The following is a 14019-nucleotide window of genomic DNA, read 5'->3' on the forward strand; positions in this document are numbered from 1 at the left end:
TTCACACTGCTGAAAGGATTATTGGTGCTCCCCTTCCCACACTCAAAGAACTGTAGGGCTCAGAAAATCACTCTGGATCCCTCACATCCAAGTCATCTGCTTTTTGAACGTTTACCATCCAGCACAACCAGGCACAAGAACAGTTTCTTCCCCCAGGCAATCTACCTCATGAACAGTTAAATTTTCCCACCATTATGCAATAACAATGTGCATATTTATTTGCATAATCATATTTATTTGTTACCACCACATCCCTGCATCTCATTCAATTCTATTCCATTCTATCATCTACACATACAATTTATTTGTTTTACAATTTACTTATTTCTTTTTTTTCTACTAATTGGATTTACATTTGTGTATTTTTATTTATTTATTTTTATTCTCATCTTATTCTTATTGTCTGTGTGTTGTCATCTCTGTGTACTGTAAGCGTATGACACTAAAACAAATTCCTTGTATGCTCAAGCTTACTTGGCAATAAAGTTCCTTCTGATTCTTATAAACATTATTAAGGGAGCAGAATATGAAGACAACAGTCATGACAATACTTTGAATGAAACAAACCTCACCTATGGTTAATTATTCTGTGTACCATCATCCATTCTGGCTTAATGCCGTAGCGGTAATACTTTTCCTCTAAGATAGCATACTGAGGGTCTTTGGCCCGTCGCTTTTCACTTTTCCCAGAATCCTCCTCTCCTCCAGAGCCATAGTCCAGACTAGGTGGCTCATCCATATCAGTTTTCCGCTGGTAGTTACGGAACATCACAGAGTGAAAGATCTCCAGCTGAGGACAGGAGGATGAGAACATAGGAAAGATGCTGACTTTGTTGTTTATATATTTTAAGACATATACAGTATATGTAATATATTGTGTAATAAAATAATAATACATTAACTATCTATCTATCTATCTATCTATCTATCTATCTATCTATCTATCTATCTATCTATCTATCTATCTATCTATCTGTCTATCTGTCTATCTATCTGTTCATCTATCTCTCTGTTCATCCACCATATATAGATTTGCATTTACATTTTACAGCATTTAGCAGACTCTCTTATCCAGAGCGATTTGATAAAGTGGCTCATGTTTAGCCTCTCAGTCAATTTCTCCTTTACACACACATACACACACACACACCTGAAGTTCAGTGATCCAGGTGCAATGCCAATAGGACTGTCCTGCCAATTTAACAAAGAACTCTCTCTCTGCCCGGCCTTTCATGGGAGGTGGGGGTGGAGCATCAGGTGGTGCATCTGGAGGCGGAGGAACAGGCACAGGAGGTGGCGGGTCACCCCACCGCCAGTGTAGGATCTTCTGCACCCGCCCTTTGATTGGTGGACACTGTGCAAGTTAGAAAGTTGACAAATGACGGCACATATGATCACGTTCGCCATCTCAAAATGCACTGCTTCTGTCATATAACAATTCAACTCATTCTGAAACAGTTCAGATATATCAGTTCAGCCCAATTTGATATTTTCTAGTTCAGTTCTGCGCAACTCACTGTACATCTGGGGCAGAGCCACTCTCCGTTGGGTATTTCAGGCAGTGGGGGGTTGAGGCAATGTATGTGATAAGAGGAAGGGCAGGAGTCACAGCATAGCAGCTCCCCTCCGTCTTTACACACTCGACAGAACTCCATGTGATCATCTTCCTCTTCCTCTCCTCCCGGTCCTGGCTCCACCACCCCTGCTTCATCACACTCTTCCTCAAACTCCTCAAAGTCTTCTTCTTTCGCCTCCCACTGAATCCCTTCTTTCTCCTAGGAGAAAATAAAACACAAACCATATGAATGTAACAGAACTGAAAAAGTTATTAATGAGGAATGGATTTCAAGTGCACTGAACATTTTATATACGTGGCTATAGTACATATTTAAAATTTATTTAAATAACAGTGTAATATAAATAGAACTGCAATAAGTGAGAAATGTTTATTGTTGCTAATCTAATGGATTTTACTTACAGGAGTGAAGTAAAAAAAACCTGTATGATGGCACTTAAATATTTTATAAATATATCCAGAATATGAAAAGAACATTCTCCATATAACTCACAGGCAAGCATTTGATGTTACAGTACATTATTCGGTACTACCCGAGTATGCAGTACTTTTATCTTCCATGTAACAATGACCCCAGCCTTGTATGAGTGAACCCTGTATTAAGTAGTGTTCATGATTTTAAATGATTTCAAAAGAGATTCATGAGGACAATTCATTAATCCCTATCTACATTCCTCACTTTAATAGCTCTGTAGCCTTCATTTTAATTTCAGTGAATAACTAATGCATAATGGTGACTCAATAACAAACTAAATAAGAAGTGAATAATAATGCCTAACCATGTGAGTTCATTCATCTAAGTAGGACAACAGCCTTAAAAATGTCAGCAGTCAACCTGATTGGAGTGTGATTTACGTTTTGTTTTTTTTTCTTTTTGCATTTTTTAGCATATGGCTTCTTTCTTCAAAGACTGTCCACTAGAAGTTGGAGACTGAATTTTGTTCATTCAGCTACAAGAGCTTTAGTAAGGTGAGGTACTGCTGTCGTAGTGAGAAGTCCTGGTGTGCAGTCAGCAGTCCAGTTCATCCCAAAGGTGTTCAAAGGGGTTGAGGTGAGAGCTCTGTACAGAACCCTCAGGTGCTTTCACTCCAAACCTTTCAAATCGTATCTTCATGGAGCTTGCTTTGTGCACAGGAGCACTATCAGACTGGAACAGCTTTGAGCCACTTAGTTCCAAGATGCAAAGATATTCTATACAAACCTGCCCTTCCAACTTTGTAGCAACAGTATGGAGAAAAAGCACATTGATGAGGACATATCAAATGTCCGGATATTTTTGGCCATATATTGTAGCTTCTATATTATAAATATACAGTTATAAAACAGCAAAGGCAGGCACCTGTTTGTGATGACTGGTGGTGTATGGCATAGCAGTTCAACCTCACTACTGGTCACATGGCTGGTCTCATGAAGTGGTACAACATTAAAAAAGGATTTTTTTTTCCAGTGGCACAGGATGTTAAAAAAGATTTTCCAAGCGCTCATCAAAAGATGTAACACTACCGCACACCCACTAGATAATAATTATAACTCAGGATTTAACACAAAAACATGAACCTGTTGCTCCTTTAAACTTTTAAGCAAGCTTTAGAGGTGCTTAAGTATTATGAAGGTGACTCACGCAGTGTGGGCAACTCCACTTGCCCTCAGGAGCTTTCTCCAGCTCAGGCTCCAGACAAACTAGGTGATATGCTCTCGGGCATGTGTCACACAGGATGATCTCCCCTCCTTGCTGACACACTTCACAGTAGTCCTGATGATCTGTCTCATAGCCATCACCATCCTCATCTCCTAGCACTGAGAAAGACAGAGAGAGATGAGAGAGGACACACAGAGGACCTAATCATCTACAAAAAATACAAACATATAAATGGCGCATGTCAATGTAGCACAGTTAACAAGAGAAACAGAAAATGTCACCTTTTTTCTTTTTCTTTGCTGGCCGACCACGCTTGTTCTTTTTTACCCGGCCAGAGCTGTCTGAGCGCACCGAGGAGCTGTGAACACTCGAGTTCTCCTGCTCAGAGTCATCATCGTCCACATCTTCACTCTACACAAAACACATAGACCAACACAATATCACTATAAAGAATAAGCTACCACACGCACTTTCCTTTTTTCATTTATCACACAGTCAACTCCAAAGTTATTGGCACCCTTTACAAGAACAGGGTTTAATACAGAAAATAAAAGACACATGCAATGAGTGATCCATTATTTCTAAACTTGTGATGGTTATGTAGAGTTTAATCTTAACACAATATTTTATATACAACTTTTTTCTCTAAGAGAGCAAAGTACTAGATGAAGCCATCAGATTAGACCACAGGTTTTCAACAGAATTTGTCTCACAATAGAGCGAGTCAGTTATGTGGGTTGCTCTCAGACATTCCCCTTGCAGCATATTCAAACAGAAAAAAGTTAAAATTTTGACTTTTTGGATTTTGACATTTAAAAACCCAATAATAAACTACAAAAGCAAGCAGTTCTGAAACTATAATCTGTGGTTTCTTTATCAGCTTTCTCACCATCATTCTCACTGTGTAGGTGGGCATTATGCTCAAACCAACAATTTTCCAGATTTGACCATTTTTGCATGTTTTATATCTACAATGTATGATTTTGGAATTTCCGTAGTCAAAAATGCTATTGCAAGCTACTTGCAGGAAACGTAGGTTGTGCTGAGATGTTTTCCATCATATGAAATCTTCTTACAACTCAGAGTGCCACCTAAAGTAATTTAGAAAGAATTTGCAGCTGGATCCCAAATCTTATAATGCACACAATGTGGGGGTCCCTAAAATGTAATGCTGCCAAACATATAGTGCATACTATCATTGTGTCTATCAAGTACAGAATAGAGCTTGTGGTTTAGCTACTCTGCCAGTTAGCTGTTACTGTGACAGCCCAATAAGTAGCAACACCTGTGCATCACTTACATTTGGCAGTGTATCAGTGTTCATTCTGCAGAATTACAAACAGCAAATAATCTACAGAACAAATGCCCATTGTCTGTGAATCGGACCGAGTTTCACTAGATGTACAGACTTTCCTAGAGGCTCTGCTTATTTCCAAGGCTGATGGAGATAGCTAGCTTTCTAACTCTAGCTACCTAGCTAAACAACAGTGCATAGAACAAAATGATCACTTTTTATCATGTCTAATGATTTTTAGCCGAGTCTGTGTTCTCCCAATATATTTTGTTACCCAATTTGTTTATTTGGTTCATCAGCGTATCAATTAAATTTGATTCAAGCCAAATGGCAGGCTGGCTAAAACTCACACCAGAGGATAGAGATAAAGATCAGAAAAACAGAGGGCTTAAATCACTCACTCTAGCCCAATATAAGTGAGTTTTATTTACAAATGTAAGGAAACTCACCAATTACCTCAAGTTTGCTAGATCTTCACACCTAGATGACAATGATACAAACTCCACAATCAGGAAAAATGGTCTTACACTCATTCACTAGCTTTTCACAAAATTAGAGACCAAATAAATGTTCAACAACAAAAGATAAAACACCATCAGTCCTGAAATGTAAATACTAGATGCTTTCAATTTTGTTTCTCTCACCCAGACACCACACTGATGGTGAACTACACTGCATTCATCTTACCTCTGAAGCGGAAATTCTGAGTTCCAAATGACCTCATTTTTAGCCTCCATACCGTCTAGATACAAAGTAGGGAAAAACCATGGACTCGTTTTTGTTAGCATCAAGCTAACTGTTTATATTTTCCAACTTAAAACAGCTATATACATTAAGTAAAAGTTAAAGGTTTTACAAGCTAATAAGTCTTTCAATTGTTCTAATGTATATACTGCATAACTCATACCAAGTTATGAAGTGCTATTTTGTCTACGCCTCATACTTTGCACAGCCATGTTAGTGTGATGGCAGAACCTGGAGGAATTTTCCTTGAGAAGATAACTCCAATGGACCGCAAAATTTTCAGTCTAGTCTGAGGTTAGGAATTACAAGCCCTCTAGTTGAATGCAGCACTACTGTTACAAGACTCGGAGCAGCTCAGGAACATACGATTTATTGCTTAAGGCTGGTAAAAATAGCATCACTTTTGTCAACAAAAATACTATTGAATAGTATACTATTGTCCAAGAATAATTTTGGTCTTGTAAAGGTAAGTCATATGCATTAAAGTTTGAATAAATATGTAATAAATTGTTAACTACATTCCCTTGCAGCGTGCTAAACCTTTTGTAGTTAATTGTACAATTTTGAGTTGAAACTTTCACATAACAGTGTACTATTGGGTCATTCTCATTTGCTAAAGACAATACAAATATAAATCTACACATACACCAACAAATTTAATACAACATCTCTCATCAACAACAGAAACCAACACAACCAACGTGCATTCTCACCGAGCTGCTCTTCTTGCGCTTGTTCCCGAGAGCTCCCAGTTTTATCCGGAGGGGAGCCATCTTCTTAGGCTTGGGCTTCTTTTTGTCAGAGGCGCGTAGACTTTTGCTGCGCTTTTTATAACCAGGGCCTGACACACACAAACACAGGATTGCACACTACACACACTGAAGGCAATTCATACAAACAGAAATATAATAATAATAATAATAATTATTATTATTATTATTATTATTATTATTATTATTATTATTATTATTTTAAAAAATTGTTTGAGATATTTGGGTAGGAATGTAAAATAAAACTAAAAATACTGCAGTAATTTGGCAGACGCACTTCCCCCATTTTTGCATAGTTGTACACACAAACCTATATTCGGGAGATTCCCGTGGGAATAGTTCTGTCAATGACCACAAACATTGTTTATACTGATTAAAAATGTTTGGAATAAAATGTTTGTCCTACATGATCATAAGATGTACCCTGGGCAAACACTACATATTGAACAATGAACCAAATTCCAGTATCATTTATATACTATTAAGACAACACCATACACCTCCATCCTGTTCTAAGGCAACTCACCTTTCCCTTCTTTGGTCTTGGCCTTGCGCAGTGGGGGTGGCTGAGGAGGCGGCTCAGGAGAAGCGGTTGCCGCGGAGACTTGCTCGGCAACGGCAGCTGCAGCAGCAGCTGCAGCGGCTGCAATAGCGGCTGCTGAACCTTTGAAGGGGTTATTGGAACTGAACTCTCTCCACTTCGCTCCCAAGATGGTCATCATTTTAGACATGGGAATCTTAGGATTCTTCTTAGCTATCATAGGCCTGCACAACAAATTAAAATCCCCAGTCATCCTTATTTCATTCTGGTGCTTTAAAGTGCGAAATCACACATAGTGGGCACAGTACCTCATGAACTGGCTAAAGGCCTTGTAGTTGGTTAGTGTGCGATAGTCCTCCTCTGTGAAAGTATGATCCACATCCTCTAGACCCCAGTCTTTCGCCAACTGAGCAGATGTCTTTAGTTCTACTGGCTGGAAGAAACATGTAACCAAACGAAGGTAAGAAAAAGAAGCATGTCTTCATAAGGTAGTGTACTTCATCATAAGTTATCTGTAAAAGAGAAGGCAATCTCATCCATTTTAAGAATGCTTCAGAGGATAGCATCTAGCATCTATGGTAAAATTAAGTGTAAGATGGAGAATGATATACTGTGGTTAGGAACTCTGAAAGCACTTGTTTTACAATAAACAACACTAGAGACCAGATAGCTATGTTACTTTTGTGGTCTCTTCATGTGTACTGTCTTCATCATCTTTCTTCTTTTTCTTGGTCTTCTTTTCTTTCTTCTCTTTATGCTTCTTTTTCTTCTTCTTCTCTCCATAATCACTGACCGGACTGTCTGAGTTCACCCCGTAGTCCTGTTCTGAGTCTCTCTCTATGTCGCTGTCCTAGGAAACAGATGTGTTGATTTAGATTTAACAAGTGACAAGTTAAAATAGTGAAAATACAATATTCACACAAAATTTATCATAATGAGCATAATGCCAGATGGAATGACATACTATTTTTTTGCGCTTGCGTGCTTTGGTAGTCTTGCCCTCTTTGTCTTTCTTTTTAGCCTCCTTCTTTTTTTTTGGACCTCTCTTCTTCTTTCCCAGGCATTCCCTCTCTGATGTCTCCTCTCCATCCTCACCATCGTCTGAAAAAAAACATGTATGTTTGTGTTTTAAGTGTGGGTGTTAGTGCTTAGAAGAGAGTGATGTCTCAACAGAACTGACAATAATCCTTGACACAAGCTGAAAATGATCCCTTTAACTGCAGCCCAAAACAATTAGTCTTGACAATGGTTTGACCCTTGAGAGCATCACAGGGGTTGATGGAGCAGACAACATCAGTGTCACTGAATTATTCAACCTCTGACCTCTGATCTTTCTAAAAGACCAATGTCAGATGAAGAGAGTGAGAGAGAGAGAGAGAGAGAGAGAGAGAGAGGCTTGTGTCTGATTGAGAGATTGTGACAGAATGTAAATAAACATGACCTGACCCACTGTCACTTCAGACAACACAACCACACACTATGATCTACATGTATGTATCTGCAACAATGCAATTTTCACAGGTCTTTTAGTTTTTCCTGTCTTTTTTGTTACTAATTTACATTAGTAAGATGTTGTGTTTAACAAGTTAATATATACACACACACACACACACACACACACACACACACACACACACACACACACACACACACACACACTGTCTCTCTTTTTTTCGCATACACATGCAAGTATAAAATATTCATGTTGTATCTATTTCAAAAATAATCTAATATTTTGATATAATTTTATGTCTAAACTGTAACTGATATATGAGGCATAATGAAAGTCTATTTAAGACATGTTTTATTTTCTGTCCTTTATAAATAAGACATTTATAAGAGTTATTTTGATGTGTTCCCAAATGTTGTGCCTTAAATTAGTTGTAGTTTGATAAACTTCTGGGGAAACTGTTAATAAAATTCCTCGGTTATGGGACAAAAGTAAGAACAAAAGCTCACGACTGACTGTGGCGGTCGTGGCGGGAAAGAAAATCGAGCTGTAAACTGCGTCCGCCATTGTACTCGAATCAGTTCGGTTTTCATGTAACGCCTTTTGTACTTAGACTCAGGGCGCGAGAGGCGCGATTGCTTTTTCCGCCCAGCTGTCCTCGCGCAGCCAGAGGCGGCAGCAGCGCGCACGCGGGACTCGGGGATGTGCAGGCCGCGCGCTCACTGCGGCTCAGAGCGTTAAAGTGCGGCTGCTTCCCCCGTACAGAGAGTCCGCGCTCCCGGGAATGAACGCAGCCGGCGAGCCGCCGCCACTGCTGCTGCAGGTCTCCAGGGGCCGCAGGGGGACACGGGGGCGCGTACTTTAATTGATTCATGCGCTCCTTTTACTGCCTGCGAGACACATCCTGCACAGAAAGAAAGGGCCTACGGCGTTTCAAACTCAAAACGTCCCACATGCACGCTGCAAGCTGAGCCAGCTATCAAACAGCCAACACGTTTGATACAATTCTTCGACATGTAAAACAAAACAAAACAAACAATCTTTGACTTTCCCACATTTATTATGAGAAGTCGAACAAGACGCCACTGCAGAGCATCTTATCATCCTGTAGGAAATGTCCAAGTGTTACTATGCGCCTCTTAATCTGTTGATAATAAGACGTTACATGTATCCATTAGGGTGTTGGACATTGTTTAAGATGTACACATGTGCATGTAACTATGTAAATTTGTAACACCAAGACAGGACATAAAGTCAAAGACCTGAAAAAAGTGTATTGTTACAGATAAATACATGTAGATCATAGCAATGTTAGGTGTGTGTGTTGTCTGAAGTGACAGTGGGTCGGGTCATGTTTATTTACATTCTGTCACAACACCACTCTCTCAATCAGACGCGAGCCTCTCTCTCTCTCTCTCTCTCTCTCTCTCTCTCTCTCTCTCTGTCTTTTACAAAGCCTTATAATATGTATGTAGATATTAGCAGAACCTGGAGAATGTGTTAAAGTACATTTGTACAATAATAAGCCATTTATGGCTTGGAAATCGCATAAATGCGAGGACTAGAGTTTATTATGGGACAGTAAATGTAACTAGTGAACTTTGGTTAAACTCTAAACTTCCTGCTCAAGGTGCACATTGTCTTTGCTTGTGATGTGTAGCAAAATGCAGCCACTGGCAAGTATCTGTATCTGCAGATATTGATGAGTTCTTCATGCTCGGAGTTGTAAAAGTATGTATTTTGATACCTTAAAGCTGTAAGCATATGTATGTGCGTTTTCCTGCGCGCTCCAGGGTCCAGGGTGCGTGTGCGTGTGCGTGTCCGGTACCTGGCGCGGCTGTTTGCGCTGCAGTTTCTCGAGGAGCTGCCGGTGAGTTTATGTCGCTTGCGTTCTCGTCCAGCTCCCCGTCGTCTTCTTCTTCATCAAAATCTCCTCCCTCGGAATTAACCGCCATGCCCTCATCTTCCTCACAAGAACGGAGAGGTGAGGACATTGTATCCCTGTCAGCGACCCCGTCCTCGAGATCAAAAAGTATATTCCTTCCGAATATTTATTTTAATATTCAAATCGACACACACAAAGTGGGGGGCGTTTTGGAATATTTTACACTACAAGGCAGAGAAACAAAGATGGCCGCCCTTATATTTATTTTTTAACAACCCCCCCAATAAGAAAAATCCCCTTACATAAAAATGGCTGACTATATTATTTCAGAACGCCCCCCCTCCTCTCTCTCTCTCTCTCTCTCTCTCTCTCTCTCTCTCTCTCTCTCTCTCTTCGTCTCCCCTCCCTCCCTCCCTCCCTCCTCAAAAACATTCACATTGTTCCATTGAAAAGGGGGTGTTATTGCAAATACTAAGTTGGATTTCACTTGCTTTTTTCTCTCTGCTGAAATCCACCATACAGTCAAACGTCTATTGTGCGTTTTTTATTTCTGAGAGTGCAGACAGGATCTTTAGTCAGACTGCAGAGAGCCACACAAATTCATCCAACATGGCTACCTTGATATTCTTAAAAGCCCCCACCGATGTATAAAACTATTTTGGAGCAAAGGCTTTGCGTTATTGGGGCTGTCTGACTGGAGGGAGGCTAAGAAGGGGGGAGAGGAGCTCTGCCGCAGCCATGCCCAGATTTACATCAGATGTTGCTTATAAAAATTAACCATTTAATGTCTGGATTCAGTTGTTATTTGCTTGGAGTGAAAAGAGAGAGAGAGAGAAAAAAAATTTCTGTAAATATACCTAATTTTTTTGTGATTTGTGAAGCAGACATACAGACCAAAAATGAATCCTGTGTACCAGAGGAACCTGAAAGTTACATTTCATCATCAGATTGACGACATCCTGAAAAGCAAGCATCCTCTCTGAGAGTGAAGCTTTCTACAGAAAATGTGGTCTGTATGCCATCGAACGACTTTTGAAATGTAAAACCTTTGTCAAATGTATCCCCTTTATGTATTTTCTGCCATACCACAATCAAATTCCACACCGTATTTGCCATTATTTGATATATTTATTTAAACCGTAAGCATGAACATGTTATTTCTACAGTGAAATTGTGAGTGTCATCAATGAAATTTAAGAAGAATGTGACATTTCTGTGATATTCCATCAACACCCCTGGTACAATGAAATGCTGTATTAACAATGTATTAACAATTAATAATTACAATTTAGAATGAATATATTTTGTTTTGTTGCAATATCAGCATTTATAAGTTGTATATGATAATAGTCTGCTCTTTTGGTCAAAGTTCAGTAAGGTCATCATTGAAGTACAGACATATGGATGGGGTGTAGAGGTCACGATCCATCCGACAATGGTCCAGTTCCTCATCTTCGTCCAGAATCCCGTTTTCACTCAAAGTTTTACTCATGTCCAGATTGACACCATTATGCTTCCAGGTGTAGCTTACTGCATGGGAGTTGTAGTGCAGGTAACGGTGTAAAATCTCATTCATTGTTTCCTCAGAACATACCTAGCCAGATAATAACGAATTATCATTGATGTTCCTTGTGTTAATGATTTGTAATACAACACAATAATTTTTCCCCCTCAAGGTTAATTGCCTTCACAGAGGCTAATACAAATTGTATAAGCAGAGCCTTTTTTTTTTCTTTTTTCTGGTGGTGGTGGTGGTGTTGTGTGTGTGTGTGTGTGGGGGGGGGGTGTCTGGTGGTTATGACTGACATGGTGAGCTTAAAAATAAATGACATACACAGTCTTTGGACCATGCAGAATAACCTTATGCCCAAGAGGGCATTTTGTAAGCTTGGACCAATTGTACACCCAGCGACTTAACAGAAGTAACACTTCCCTTTGTCAAGAAGGAGAATTCAATGCTGAAACCAAATGGAAGGTAAGATTATCTAGTCAAATGCGGCTGGGGAGGGGGGTGTAGAGTTTAAGTGAGAAGAATCCAGAAATAACTCAATCCTGCCCTCTTCAGCATGCCAGTGCACAGTGCAAATAACCCATTTGACTAAAGAAAAATAACATTTATGCATAAGCAGTTGTATCAGTGTATCATTGAATCAGTGCTCTCTGGAGACAGACCATGATTTTATAAGAGAGAATAATATGTTGAATTCATCACTGTTACGATGAGTGTACAAGTGTACTGTACCTCCAGCCTCTGTTCCTGGGTAGTGAGTGTGTTGATAATGCGGATCCAGCGTGCCTTGGCTGTTAGAATGCCAACCTCATAGCGCACGTCTTTCCACCAAGGCTTCCCAAAATCATTGGCCCAGTCAGTGCTTGGGCACGTGGGGGGCACATGCACAAAGCGCCCCCTGGGGGTGTAATACTTCACACAGCCGGTTAAGGGATCAACATGGGTAATAATCTGAGAAAGCATATATACAAATATAAATTATGTTGACTCAGAACTATATTGGAGAGAAGGAGAGATAGACAGACAGAGAAACAGACAGACAAACAGAGAAAGAGAGACAGACACACACAGAGAGACAGACAGACAGAGAGATCTTCACTGAATACTAATAGTTTACTCCAGAGTCTTACATCTTTCGTTTTGGGGTTAAACCAGTGGCTGATGTCCTTGCCTGCACTTTCTATAATCGGTTTTAAAAGTAGATCTCCTAAAAGACAAACACAGGTCTGAGGTTAATTATGTGACATTAACTTCCACTGAGGTGTTTAAACATGCCTCTTTTCCACCGGAAAGAACCGGGTGCTGGTTCAGAGCTAGCGCTAGTGCTGGTTCAAAGTTGGTTCCACTGGCGAACCTTCTAAGAACCGGTTTGCCTTTCCACCGGCTAGAGAGCCATCACAGCGCCGAGTGTTACGTCACTGTATACGTGTCACGTGTCACAAACACAACAACAATGCCGGATGTTGCTTTACTGTTAATGCTCATGGCTTTGCGAACCCACATTGGCATCCAAACGCGGCGAATAAAACGTGTACGTGCAGCTCCGTGTAATCTGTATAAACGGGGGTTGTAATCGATAAAGTACATAACGTTATTTTATCGTTAACATAGAAAAAAATTTAGCCTTAGCATGTAGCTACCTACTATCATGTGTGCTGATAATATATCATATCGCGGTAAAGTAAAAGTGTATTAAACATTAGTATACTTAAGGTACATTATCAAACGCGCTAACAGTAGCCCCGCCCCCAGCTCCTGACGCAGGCGGTTCTTAAGTCTAGACCTGCAACGTTTTGGTGCTACTTAAGAACCACTTTTCCTGGTTCAGAGCCGGTGCTTTGGCTGTCGAAACAGAAAGAACTGGTTCTAAATTAGGCTCTGGTTCCGAAACAGCACTCGAACTGCCTCGGTGGAAAAGGGGCAGATTAGCTGAAGAACTGAGTGTTAGTCAGTCTGTGTTAGAACTACATTATATACAGATATATCTTACCTTTGTAATCCTGAAGCAAAGGCGTCAAGTTGTAAACTTTACCCAGAAACGATACCCACAGGTCTCCTATTGTGTTGTGCACGGAAACTTCGTTTGGTGTAAAATACTTCGAACGTGGCATTGTAATAAGATTGATGAAGCAACATTAACCGAAGCACAAAACTAATAATAGAACGTGTTGAATTAGCTGTTAGCTAAAAACACCTTCATTATTGTTTCGGTGTAGCAAATATGTACGCACGGTGGTTGCTATGGCAACCACACGGGGAACGCGCGCGCGCGCACACACACACACACTAGCCTTGTTTATAATAGAGATAATAAGGAAATAATATAACAAATATCTAAATATTTGGCACATTATTCAGATCTGTTCAATAATATCTGGTTACTTGCTCCCCCTGAAACCTTCTATAAAAAAGAACAAGTTTGCAATGACTAAAGTAGTTAACTAATTATACTATTAATAGTTAATTAATTCAAGCTTTTGTATATTTATCATCACACCGTCGAGTGTCACCCAAATAAGAATGAGGTTCCCTTTGAGTCTGGTTCCTCTCAAGGTTTCTTTCTCTTCCATCTAAGGGAGATTTTCCTCCCCACAGTCCCCTCAATCACCT

The 14019-nt window shown here is 39.9% G+C and overlaps 2 protein-coding genes across 5 annotated transcripts in view; both read right to left on the reverse strand.

Annotated features, from left to right (window-relative positions):
* chd3 (chromodomain helicase DNA binding protein 3) overlaps positions 1-10239 on the reverse strand; it is a 40235-nt gene extending 29996 nt beyond the window's left edge. For 2 of the 4 annotated variants that reach the window (XM_027134523.2, XM_047820020.1), the window contains exons 1-11: positions 9843-10237; positions 7529-7665; positions 7244-7414; positions 6873-6997; positions 6550-6788; positions 5967-6094; positions 3497-3626; positions 3198-3373; positions 1518-1775; positions 1151-1354; positions 573-790 (exon numbers count right to left, since the gene is read on the reverse strand). In XM_027134523.2, the coding sequence (XP_026990324.2) occupies positions 573-790; positions 1151-1354; positions 1518-1775; positions 3198-3373; positions 3497-3626; positions 5967-6094; positions 6550-6788; positions 6873-6997; positions 7244-7414; positions 7529-7665; positions 9843-10008 (1952 nt within the window). In that variant the 5' untranslated portion in view covers positions 10009-10237. Of the gene's footprint in view, positions 1-572; positions 791-1150; positions 1355-1517; positions 1776-3197; positions 3374-3496; positions 3627-5966; positions 6095-6549; positions 6789-6872; positions 6998-7243; positions 7415-7528; positions 7666-9842 lie in introns of all 4 variants that reach the window. The other 2 variants (XM_047820018.1, XM_047820022.1) reach the window with 2 other exon arrangements.
* A 768-nt stretch (positions 10240-11007) lies between these two features.
* On the reverse strand, positions 11008-13668 carry LOC113635121 (cytochrome b5 domain-containing protein 1). The gene is made up of 4 exons (XM_027134353.2): positions 13400-13668; positions 12540-12616; positions 12142-12360; positions 11008-11493 (listed from the first exon to the last, which is right to left on the reverse strand). Exons 1-4 carry the CDS (start codon positions 13518-13520, stop codon positions 11263-11265), a joined length of 648 nt encoding a protein of 215 aa, XP_026990154.1. The 5' UTR covers positions 13521-13668; the 3' UTR covers positions 11008-11262.
* Positions 13669-14019: the final 351 nt, after the last annotated feature.

Source organism: Tachysurus fulvidraco, chromosome 1, assembly GCF_022655615.1.
Source record: "Tachysurus fulvidraco isolate hzauxx_2018 chromosome 1, HZAU_PFXX_2.0, whole genome shotgun sequence".
Classification (NCBI taxonomy): domain Eukaryota; kingdom Metazoa; phylum Chordata; class Actinopteri; order Siluriformes; family Bagridae; genus Tachysurus; species Tachysurus fulvidraco.

What these genes read in the sequence shown, in the direction of transcription:
- LOC113635121 (XM_027134353.2), bottom strand. Translation starts at nt 13,520, where the DNA reads ATGCCACGTTCGAAGTATTTTACACCAAACGAAGTTTCCGTGCACAAC. An exon ending in TTTGCTTCAGGATTACAAAG is followed by an intron (nt 12,617 to 13,399) that starts GTAAGATATATC and finishes TTTGTCTTTTAG; the next exon opens with GAGATCTACTTTTAAAACCG. An exon ending in TTAACCCCAAAACGAAAGAT is followed by an intron (nt 12,361 to 12,539) that starts GTAAGACTCTGG and finishes ATGCTTTCTCAG; the next exon opens with ATTATTACCCATGTTGATCC.